The following is a 12410-nucleotide window of genomic DNA, read 5'->3' as shown; positions in this document are numbered from 1 at the left end:
ACAGACCTTCTCTTTTCCTAAGTGATGTCTCATTTATTAACCAAATTCACATAACAAGATTGATATTGGGGACAGGTTGCTTTGTATTTCTTAAGTTAACAATAACAAACATTCATAATTGATCATTTTTTATCTAATATTTACATCTCACTTGTTTCATGTCTTAATATTTTGGTTCATTTATTTAATGATTTATTAACAATTACTTAAACTTAGTATGTCTAGAATGTTAAGATGTATACTGGTAAATGAAAAAAGGATTCTCTCAGTCTTAAAATATCAAAATATTAATTATGGCAAGAGTGAACAGTATTGTGTTTTGTTGACAGAGTTTGAGCTGAAGTGTGATTTTCACCATGACATCTGTGTATTAATGTCTATTATATATAAATATTTAAATTATGTAAGACCTTGTTCACTTCATCGGTTTTACAAAACTCAACATTTCAAAATATGGGAGAACTATGATATGCCAACAAAGAAAAATTAAAAGTGCTCTTGGAAAACTAAGGGGGAAATGTGTTTCTTTATTTTCAAGGAAAGTCTGTATAGAATAAAAACAAACATTTGTTATGTCATTGAGTACAGAGCTCACATTGCATTTAACCATTTTCATCACACACCTAATGATCTAAAATCAAAATCACCTTAAAAGGCTTATGTCTTTCACTGTCTGCTATATGAAAATCATGTTACCATGTTTCAGTGACATACTATTGCTTTAAAGTCTCCTTTTAAGTAAAAAATGAGACTCAATAATTTCTAAACAAAAGCTTATAAATCCTACTGCCCATTATAGGATCAATAAACACCACACTCAAATTAAGCATTTAGACATGGAACATGTCTAAAACCCCTGAAGAATACACTAGAAATAAGCAAGACATTTAGAATGCTTTAATCTTTCCAGTTAACACCATTTATATCAGTAACTGCAATGTTGTAATTTTTAGCATTTCACATAACTAGTCAGTAAGAATTTTTTTTTTAAGGGTGGGAGTAAGAACGGAAGGACAGAAGATACGAGAGTGTCAGGTTTCACACTTCTGTTAAAAACTCAAAATTGAAAACTATTTTCTTCTCTGCATCAAAACTATACCACAAACTTGAAGGATGTTTTAGCTTTAATCCCATGATTCATCGTCTACTGGATTGGGAGCTTGTGAAGAAGAAAACCCTGCTGTGTTCAAAGTGCTCTTGCCCTGGTAATTCTTTAAAAAGAAAGAAAGAAAAAAACATTTAATTTTATATCATTTCTAAAGTTACATTGCCCAGACTGAGAAAGGGGACTCAAGCTTCCCACCATCTCTTCCCCAAATATATAATAAAAGACTTGATTTTAACTAAATTTAATCCATTTGGGGGAAAAAAAAGGCCCACATCAACTTAGGAAGTCTAAATTGCACAAAATATTTCAAGAAAAAGCTTTCTTAAACCAGTATTTGGCAAGTGGAAAAACTGAAAGCTTAAAAAGCATAAATATTTAATGATTAGTATGCTCAATGCTTCTGACTAAAAGTGCTGCTGCCTTTAAAATGACATGTCAAAAAAGGACATGCAATTCATTATCTCTAGTATTTTTACTTACTTAATAATACCATCAGAATTCTAAAACCAAAGAATTCTTATAGAAGTTTTAGAAGAATCCAAATTAGAATTTTAAATGCTAGCAAATTTGGGAAAGGAGGATGTTTGAGCATAAATATTGTTAATTCTGCACTTTTAAGATCAAAAATACATACATACATAAAATTTTAAGAAGTATTAATCTAGATATGAAAAAAATGGTTTCGAGAATTATTGAATGTTATAGTTACTTCACATTATTAACCACAACATTCACAAAGAGTAACTGGAACCCAGGTTCGGAAATTTTCCCCTCAACCAACCTTTCTAGTGTCAACTGATGCAAACACATTTCCTCTTGCACTACTACCACTGAAGCCAGGAACATATGTACTAAAGGCAATTTCTTCCAACCATGCAGGAACATCCTGTTGGGCCTTTAAAAAAGACATTAATTTCATATACAACATGCATCAAGCCTTAAAGATTGGAACAGTTTACTTATCCTGAATATACATATATATTTAAATGTCTACTTTCAGTGATAAGGTATGATTACTATCCATTCAGTTTAAACATTCAAAACTTACATCTGACAGTACTTTCACTAAAGGCTGTGCCAAATGGTTATCTGATTCAGGATCAAAAAAGGAAATAGCTTGGCCAGTATTTCCACAACGACCAGTACGTCCAATTCGATGTACATATTCATCAATGGTAGAAGGAAGATCAAAATTGATAACATGTTGAACATTTTCAATATCCAGCCCCCTGGCAGCTACTGAAGTAGCAACAAGAACTGGACACTTTCCACAGCGAAAATCTCCAAGAGCTTGCTCTCTCTCTCTCTGTTCTCGGTCACTAAAAATAAAAGCAAACATATGTTAGGACAGTTTTTAAGAAAATTATTACAGTGAACCATTAAAGTTCAACATATATGTTTATTTTTAATAATAGTAAAAATAGCAGCATTTAATATTACTCTCTACTTCTTACATACCAGGTATATACTAATTCTGTTCAAGCCATCATTTAATTCTCACAGTAATACTTTGAAGTGGAACAGTTTACTAGTGCTTTACACTAGTAAAGCACCAATAAAGTTGTATTAATATGACATTTTTATGCAAGTCAATAAAAAGATGTCTAACATGAGAAAGATTGGATTCAGAAGAAAAACTTAGATCTAAGGATTGGAGAGCCTGAAGGAAGCTCTCTTGAAGAGTTAGCATTCCTCATGATGAGGAGTCTAAGACCTTTAATGTCCACCCCATCACCCAGTTGTTACAAAAACTTAAAATGAAAATAACAGTTTAGATCTTGAGAATTCTGAATCCTAATCTTAGGATTATATGATGTTAATTATATACATTGATGTTTCTTAACAAATGACAAATACAAGTGTCACCTCCCTACTGTGAAAACATATTAATCTACTCACCCATGAATACTTGTTGTTGATATTTTTTCTTGACAAAGAAAAGTAGCAATAAAATCTGCTTTTTTCTTAGTCTCAACAAAAACCATAGTTCTTTCATCACCTATAAGACAATGAAACAGTGATTAACATTCAAACTACAAAATTAGGGCAAGGAAAAAAAGACAGAGTTATTAGTAGGAAATAGTCTCATCCACCACTGTATCCCCAAGACCAAGACCAGGCCTGGTAGGTAATAGAAACTCAAATAATTCCTGAATGAATTAATATCAAAGTTAAAGAATTAAGGACGATTTTTTCTATTTTAGGGACCAAAAAAAAAAAAAAAAGATAGCTTACCCACTGTCCTCCCAGGCCAACACCAAGGTAGAGACTTAGAGCAAGATAAATGATATCTACCTGCCAACTCTTAGCAGTTCATTTCAGGATCTTCATTTCCTCTCTAGTTAAATAAATGCCTTTGTTCCCTACCTCCCAAGGTAATTCAATCATTCATTCTGCTTTGATTGCCCTAAGGATTTATAAGGCATCCAACACAAGATTGACAAATACTACAACATTCCATGTTCCAACATTCTCTTAATTCAAACCCCTTTATTCCCAAAATTTCATATATCAAGAAAATTAATAAACTTTATCCTAGGGTCTTACAAATCAAAAATATTTATTGGTTAGCTGAAAGTACTTAATTGGTAGAAACTCAAGCATAACCCAGAGATTTTTTCACCTATTATAAAGAGGATAATTTATAGTAATGGAAAGAAGATTGTATGACTACCCATAATTCCTCTCCTCCATTTCCCTATTAGTTGGCTTCACTTATTCAACAAATATTTAGTGCCTAAGAGACGCCAGTCACTATTCCAGGTGCTGGAAATGCTGCAATAAAATAAAGTCCCTGCTTTCATTGTGGAGAGGCAAATAATAAACAAATATTATGCATTAAGTCCTAAAAAGGAAAAAAGAAAAACACAAGGATAGTCTCAAGAGGGTTACTTCAGATGTACCCTAATTAGATGACATCTAAGTAGAAATAAGAATAAAACAATATAGTGAACTTCTCAAATAACTGGGGAAGCACAGTACAAGGCAAAGGGAGGGACAAATATAAACACTCCTGAGTTATGGGTGTTCCTGATGTGCTAAAAAGAAAAAAAACAAACAGAAAAGAGGTACAAAGGCCTTGAAGCAGAAGTGTGCCTTGTGCATGTAAGGAACAGTAATGAACATCTGGGTGGAGTAGGATGAGCATGAGAGCTTCAGAACATGAAGACAGAGAGGTAATGGTGGTCAAGTCACGGGAAGGACACTGAAAGAAATTCTTTTGAGAAGGGAAGCCCCTGGTTTTGAACAAAGAAGTGACAAGATCTAATGTTTGTTTTATCTGAGGAGCTAATAGATGCTGAATATATTTTGATGGTAAAATTATTTACCACCAAAATTATTTTGCTAACAGACAAGACATATGCAGTTAGACAAAGAAATGAAGAATGACTCCAAGACTTTGTATCTGAACAACTGGAAAAATGGAACATTAACAAGAGACCTTCAAGAAAAAAAGGCTCAGAGGAAGTACTTCATTAAGTCTCAGGTCTACTAACCAAGCAGAAAAATCAAAATGGCAACTGATTCCTACAGTAATAAGTCAGTTAAATCTTAGTCATTTTTAGAACTAAAAACAAAGAATTCATTTTTTGGTGGAGTAAACACAGTTTAATGTAAAGATATGTTAGTAGGCCTTTTTACTTCTTAAAACAAAAAATATATACATTTCACCCAGAATAGTTTTTTGTCAAATACTGTTTAAATCTCAAATCCTTCCTATTTTTAATCTTTATGAAAAGAGGACTATATAATTTACACAGGAAATTGAATCATAAAACCTTTTATAAAAGAAAGCTTTAAAGAAAAAGCAGTAAAAACACACAGATTTAAAAACTTACGCCAAACAATTTTTAAAGTAATTTTTAAAAATTAGTCATTTAAAAAAAATCAAAATCATGAAAAAAAATAATTATATCAATTTAAGGTACCTATGTTTCGTAGAATTTCAACAAGTTTTTCTCTTTTGGAGTACTGGCCAACTTGGAGAATTGTCTGCTGAACATCTCTACATGCTCCACCCACTTGTCCAACAGCAACAAACAAATAATTCGACTTTAAAAACTCCGCAGCCAACCTTCAAAGACAAAAGATTATTCCTTAACTTATCCTCTTCCATTAATACTCATTATATGCACTGAATTTCTGCAAGTGTTACTTCAATATTAGACTGTAACAACTCTAATAAGGTAAGTAACTATGTCATCCAAGTACTAATTCCAAAGATCAGTATAAAATGTTAAGATTTTATTAAATACTTAACAACTGTTAGTGAAAAAGTTTGTGTCAAATTATGGTTACAGGAAGTTCAAGTGATGTGGAGGCCATGTAAAACTATGTAAAATGTGTATGTTATATAATAAAAATTGTGCTTAAATATCAGACTACAATAAGCAGGAATTTTTGTTAAAAGCTGAAATACAAGCCTAGGGCAAAAACTCTGTTCTTCACAAATACTTTTATGTATATTATTGCTAGGAGTTATTTTCTGATAATATTATTTGTTAAATTACTATACTTTCGACAATTATGAGCAAACCAGATCTTAGGTCAGTGCTTTTCATGTCATAACACATACCAAAAATGGTTAACACTTATAGAGCACAACTGAGTAAAAAAAATCAGACAAGAGGTGAAGGGTCTAGGGGCTGATGCTCACCCCAAAGGTTGAGAGTATCAGCATGTTGACACACACATAACTCACTGACAGCGCACAATTAAGGTCTGCTTTAGATCATCCAGAAACATAGTGAGCGGAGAAAGGGAACTGCCAATCAAAGAGCTGAGTTTTTAGGAATTAAGGAGGAGGTCCAAATCTATCATCAGTCCTCCTCTCTCCCATTTAGCAGTCCCTTACTTTCTACATGCCTCCTAAAATATCATGAAAATAGTTCAAACATAGCATTTCCAGAATTTTAATAAATCATTGCTGTTTCTTTCTCCTCACCTGCCCTTACAATAAAAGAAAAAGAAAAGCTTCATTTTGAATCCCTCCTGCCAGAATCAAGCCCCTCTCAACCACAAATTTCAACACCACCTCAAATTCTTTATTATCCACCATCCTTTTCATTTGCTAAAACATTTAGTGAGTGTCAGGCACACATGGTGCAAGGTACTGGGAGTACAAAGATGGATATAATGTTCTCTGCCACTGAGATGCTCACATCAGTAAAATAAACATAGTTATATAAAAAATAATTACTATATTTTTAGTATTTAACATTTAATATTTGTATAACCACATATTAAACACTTTAATATTTAATATATTTAATATAATATTCTAGTTTTAATAATTAACACCTACTGAATACTTCCCATATTCCCAAAAATGTGCAAAGTGTCTAAAACAGTTTCACAAGTACAATGGCAGGAAATAGATGAAATGATGTGTATTTGGAAGAGTTTTCAAGTTGAAGCCAATAGGAAATAGTTTTTAGTAGACAAGAAATACATGATTTCAAGCAATAAAGTAGCAGGTGAAGCAAAGATTACATCATGTGTAGAATCTGAAAGATGGTTAGTCAGTCTGTGGAGATGGGAAGACATGAGAGTTTATTTATACATTTTTTGTTTTGTTTTCTTTTTTTTTCTTTTTTTATGTTATGTTAGTCACCATACAGTACATCATTAGTTTTTGATATAGTGTTCCATGATTCGCTGTTTACGTATAATACCCAGTGCTCCGTGCAATATGTGCCCTCCTTAATACCCATCACTTGGCTAACACATCCCCCCACTCCCCTCCACTCTAAAACCCTCAGTGTGTTTCTCAAAGTCCATAGTCTCTCATGGTTGATCTCCCTCTCTGACTGGGAGGGTTTATTTTGAATAAATGTCTAAAAAAACCCAGACTTTATTTTGGAATCATTACTAACATAAAATTGAGATTAGAGTCTGGGGAGAAAGGTTAGAAAGCCACTAACAACGAGAAGGAAACTGAAAAGGACTTAAAGTGGGAAACAGAAAAGAAACTAACAGATTTGAAATATTCTAGAGATAACTACCAAAATGAGTATTTTTGAAGGGAGAAAGTTAAAATTGTATGAGGGAGGAATCAATAGTATTCAAAGGATTTTGGTTTAGAAAGACTATGCTGCCAATAAGGAAAACTGGATAGGAAAGAGGGTACTGAAGAATAGCTTCCATTTTGGATATAATGAACATTAGTTACTAGTAAATATTTTAAGAAGAAGTACTCTTGTTTGTTTGTTTTATTCAAAGATTTTATTTATTTATTTGAGAGAGAGAGAGCATGAGCAGGAGGTGAGAGGGTGAAGCATGAGAGGGAGAAGCAGATAACTTGCTGAGCAGGGAGCCCGATGTGGGACTGGATCCCAGGACCCTGAGATCATGACCTAATCTGAAGGCAGACGCTTAACTGACTGAGCCACCCAGGTGCCCTAAAGAAGATATTCTAGAAAGTTAAAACCTTAAGTCTGGTGGTCAGGAAAGAGATTAGGGATACAGGTAATAAATGTGGGACAGTTACAGAAGAAAACGTAAGCCACAGAAATGGATGCTGCAATGGTTTAGTGACATGTACAGCGATAAAAGTGTACTTTCAACACAGTAATGAGCAGCTTATAACATTTGAAAGCAGAGAGTGAAGCAAGTGAGGAGACTTCAGTAATTTAAGACTGTAAGTAACTCAAGGTTAGGGCCTCTATTTTGTTTACCATATATCCCCAGGACTTATAATCAAATGTGGCTCATAAAAAGTACTCAACAACTGTTAGTTATGAGAGTATGCATTAGTCATTTTGACTGGCCAATATCCAAATACCTTCCTATTTCAGGGTGAATCAAAAAATAGGCAACAGGGTGGCTGGGTGGCTCAGATGGTTAAGCGACTGCCTTTGGCTCGGGTCATGATCCTGGAGTCCTGGGATTGAGTCCTACCTTGTGCTCCCTGCTCCACGGGGAATCTGCTTCTCCCTCTGACCTTCTCCCCTCTCATGCTGTCTTTCTTACTCCCTCTCTCAAATAAATAAATAAAATCTTAAAAAAAGTAAAGGCAACAGAATATTTAAGTATTTAAGTAGGTAGTTACCTATCCACTATTAAATGCCAAAAATGAAGATGGAAATGCAGATATCACTTTTCAAATTTAAGACACCATTTAATATAAGAAACTACTATTTTATATACTACTAAGAAAAAAAATCCTGATCAAATGTTTTCTTATTTAGACATTTTCCGCCATAAAAAGCTCTTTTTAACCTTACACAGAGACATTTTAAATCATCTCTTAAGTAAACCAAATCAATAGCCAGTCCTACTATCTGATGACTTTGAAGTGTTTGATCCCATGTAACACTCTATCAGACAAGGAGACCTACTTTACAGCTAAAGAAGTAATGGAGCAGGCCCATAACCATAAGGTTATGATTAGGTCTATAGGTCATATCATACCCCTGAGTAAGGAAAGGGTTAAGATATAGGCAGGGAAAGAAAGGGGGCCCCTGGCTAGGCTCTGAGACTATTCCAGGCAGGCAGAAGCACTAAGACAGAGTGAACAAGGTATAAGGAAACAGACTACCTGGCCCTGGATGTTAGGGAGTATTTTTCTTTGGTGGCTACCAAGTATCACAGAAAATGGCCAAGCCTCAAAGAATTAAGTCATTAAGGGCATTAACAATGGTCCTTGCTCAAACCAAGATGACCAAAGAATCTGAAGGACACAAGTTTTCCAGTCAGTTCTCAATGAAAGACTGCCATTAAAAGCCATCAGTGGCAACCTGTTTGGGACTCCTCCCACTCTAGAGAGCTTTCTCTGTATCCTTACTTAATAAAACTCTATTGTTTTACTCACTCTCCTTTGTCCAGGAGTCATTCTTCAACTCTGTCAGACAAGAACCTGACTCTCTCGCTTCACTACAACACTCAGAATCTGTCACCCTGACAGAAAGTGGAATGTCCACTTAAAGAACAGCTCACAGGCCAGCTTGGAAGTGTTTCTTTACAAAGACAGCACATCATTCAACATGGCACAGTAACTTTCAATCAGAAATCTTTATATAGTGCACTCAGTCTGAGAGCCAAAGGGTTCAAGCAAGAGTGGCCCCCTTACCATCACTCCCAGTGACCCACATAGGAAATCTGTGCTTCCCACTCCCCCTCAAGCTATAGATTCTGCAGATATGGAGGTCTTGGTTCCCAAAAACCAAGAAGCTCTGTCAGAGTCAACACGAGGAGTCTTTAATGAATTACAAGCTAAAGTTGCTTTCTGGTCATTTCAGGCGCCTTGTGGCCAAGGGAGCAGCAAGCAGGAAGAACAGTCACAATTCTAGAAAGGATGTGTCATCCTAATCTGAGAATTCACCAAGCCATATAGTATATGGAGTAAGATATTCAATATGTGTCAATAATTGGTACATGAATTTTCTAAGAAAGGCCCAATTTTCCCAAGCTACGTAATTTTGATTCGAAAAGAAGACACAAACATAAAAGTAACTTCATTCAGTAAACACTTAATAAATCCTAGTTAGCTGCTGTGTAATCACACACATATACACATTTTAACAAAATGTGACACTAATGCAAAGCCAGCTAATAAAGGCAAGAAACAATGAAAAATACAGTAAACTTTTTAGGAACACATCCATTTCTATGTTAAAATCTTAACATTTAAAAAAAAAACCTCAAAAGTAATATATTTGCATTGCTTTTCCTTTCATAAAAGCATTTATGCACAAAACAACTATTTTTAAGAAGAAAAAAAATGTTACCTTTGAATTTCTTCTGGAAAAGTTGCACTAAACATAAGGGTTTGACGCTGTTCTTTTGATGGCATTCCAGGGCAAGAAATTAACTTCTTCATTTCTGGTCCAAAACCCATATCCAGCATGCGATCAGCTTCATCCAGAACTAAATATTTGACTTGTCTGAGACCAATCTTTAAGAATATTTTTAAGAGTTAGAGCAGAAAATGCATACAAATCAACATATTAAACTAAAACGTTCCTCACAATTCTGACTACTAATTTATTGTTAGCATGAAGATTAGAAATCAATGCATAAAATAATGAGAACTGTTATGCTTAGATAACACTAGTATTGTTTAAATACTGATGAACAATTCCTAACATGTTAGCCACTAGCTATTAGTACTTAAACCTACAGCTTAAGTACTTAAGTACTTAAACCATGGCTACTGTGTGTAAAGAACAGAATTTTTTATTTTACATCATTTTTAAATTTGTATAACCTACATGTGGCTGCTGACTACCGGACTGGACTACTGTAGAGATGTACAGCTTATTATCTGATAAAATCAGTCTTTAACGTAAGGAAAAATTTCCTAACAGCATGACATATTCAAACGTCTTATAAGGGGTAAATTTAGCTCTTAATGAATTCTCCATTCTCTAATCACTTGGGAACAACTGAGAAACTTCTGTCACCTTCACAGGAATACTTATACTATAAGGAGAAGGAGACATTTTCAAGAAAAACAAATGAATTTGGCATAACCATGTAGGTTGTTTAGTGAGAAATCAAGGTGGATTTCTCTGGATAGTCTAAATAAGTATCCAAAGAAAACTACCTTTATAAAGAAAGACCATGTTTTGAGTAATCCCTTTAGAGAAGAGCCTAAAAAAAAGCAAAGGAAGTTCATCAAAGTGAGCTTAAAGCACTGACTTACAGATGTGATAAAGTTTTACATGAATACCTAAAGTAAGTACATAAACTTAAATATGTTTTTAAAGGCTCAGAAATTGTAACAATCCTGGTTAACATCATCCTATGCTTAAAAAAAGACAAATGCTAATAACCAGGCTTTCTTTTATGAAAAAAAGATGTCATCATGACTTACATGAAACTAGATAAAAGCATTTACTCCATTTCTCCCAGTGTAGTGGAATATGGGATATAGACTTGAGTCAGATCCAGCTTCTAGCCCTAGCCTATCACTAGAGCTAAGTGAGGGATTTTAAACAAATTACATAATCTCATTCACTGTCTTCTCAAATACAAAATAGGAAATACTATTTATCTACTGTTGGAGTTATTTTAATAATTGTGTAAGAATGCATTCAAAGAGTGGCTCCAGGGTGGCACAGTTAAGTGTCCAACTCTTGGTTTTGGCTCAGGTCATGATGGAGCCCCGGGCTCAGCACAGATTCTGCTTAAGACTGTCTTTCCCTCTCCCTCTACCCTTCCCACCCCATGCTCACTGTCTCTCTAAAGTAAATAATATACATCTTTAAAAAAAAAAAAAGAATGCCTTCAGAGAATCTGATGGGTGCCTAACATAAACAATACTCTAATAAATCCTTAACTCTTTGCATCATCTTTCCTTTTCCCATTCAAAAGAAATTATATCAATCCACAATTTTATTACCCGTCTAGGGCCTACCTTTTCTTTACCTATGATATCCATCAGTCTTCCAGGAGTAGCACATAATATATTACAACCTTGTACTATTTGTCGAATTGAATGCCCCAACTGGGTTCCCCCATATATAACAACGGCTCTTACACAGGTCCTATTAACAAGAAAAATGGATGTTATTTTCTAGTTATGTGAAAATTATATACTTGTTTCTAATAAGATATTTAAAAAAACCCATAAAGAGAAAACCTAATACATTCAACTACCTGAAAAAAATTAAACTCCTCCTAGGAAGAAGTTGAAAAGCAAATGACAAATGATGGGGAAAAAACCCTGGAATATATCCAATAAAGGGCTCTTTGGGGTGCCTGGGTGGCTCAATGGGTTAAGCCTCTACCTTCAGCTCAGGTCATGATCTCAGGGTCCTGGGATCAAGCCCCATATCGGGTTCTCTGCTCAGCAGGGAGCCTGCTTGCCCCTCTCTCTCCGCCTGCCTACTTGTGATCTCTCTCTCTGTCAAATAAATAAATAAAATCTTTGGAAAAAAAGGGGGGGGCTCTTCAAAAACAATAGTAAACACCAATACCACCTCATAAAAATTGGCCCAAAACTGGGTGCCTGGGTGGCTCAGTGGGTTAAGCCTCTGCCTTCGGCTCAGGTCATGATCTCAGAGTCCTGGGATCAAGCCCCGCATTGGGCTCTTTGCTCAGTGGGGAGCCTACTTCCCCCACACACACCCCACCTGCCTCTCCGCCTACTTGAGATCTGTCAAATAAATAAAATCTTTTTTTAAAAATGGCCAAAAACATGAACAAGTGGTTCATAAAAAATACAAAATGGCTTTCAAACATTTTTTTAAGGTCAACATTACTGTAAAAATGAAGACAAATGAAGACAAACACATTTTTCCTAAAGTTTAATAATACCATGTTAGCCATTTCACAATTTTTTTTTAAAGATTTTATT

At 34.6% G+C, this 12410-nt stretch overlaps 1 protein-coding gene across 3 annotated transcripts in view; it reads right to left on the bottom strand.

The window, feature by feature from the left end:
* Positions 1–1124: 1124 nt before the first annotated feature.
* LOC111156931 (DEAD-box helicase 4) overlaps positions 1125–12410 on the bottom strand; it is a 70671-nt gene continuing 59385 nt past the window's right edge. For all 3 annotated transcript variants that reach the window (XM_022518083.1, XM_022518085.1, XM_022518084.1), the window contains 7 exons: positions 11469–11598; positions 9838–10004; positions 5038–5183; positions 3008–3107; positions 2157–2427; positions 1890–2003; positions 1125–1202 (listed from right to left, as the gene is read on the bottom strand). In XM_022518083.1, the coding sequence (XP_022373791.1) occupies positions 1125–1202; positions 1890–2003; positions 2157–2427; positions 3008–3107; positions 5038–5183; positions 9838–10004; positions 11469–11598 (1006 nt within the window). The remainder of the gene's footprint in view (positions 1203–1889; positions 2004–2156; positions 2428–3007; positions 3108–5037; positions 5184–9837; positions 10005–11468; positions 11599–12410) is intronic.

The sequence above is a fragment of the Enhydra lutris genome, unplaced genomic scaffold (assembly GCF_002288905.1).
Source record: "Enhydra lutris kenyoni isolate GAN:26980312 unplaced genomic scaffold, ASM228890v2 scaffoldscaffold50, whole genome shotgun sequence".
Lineage (NCBI taxonomy): Eukaryota > Metazoa > Chordata > Mammalia > Carnivora > Mustelidae > Enhydra > Enhydra lutris.
Note: the sequence above shows the minus strand (reverse complement) of the source record. Positions and strands in the feature narration are given on the sequence as shown.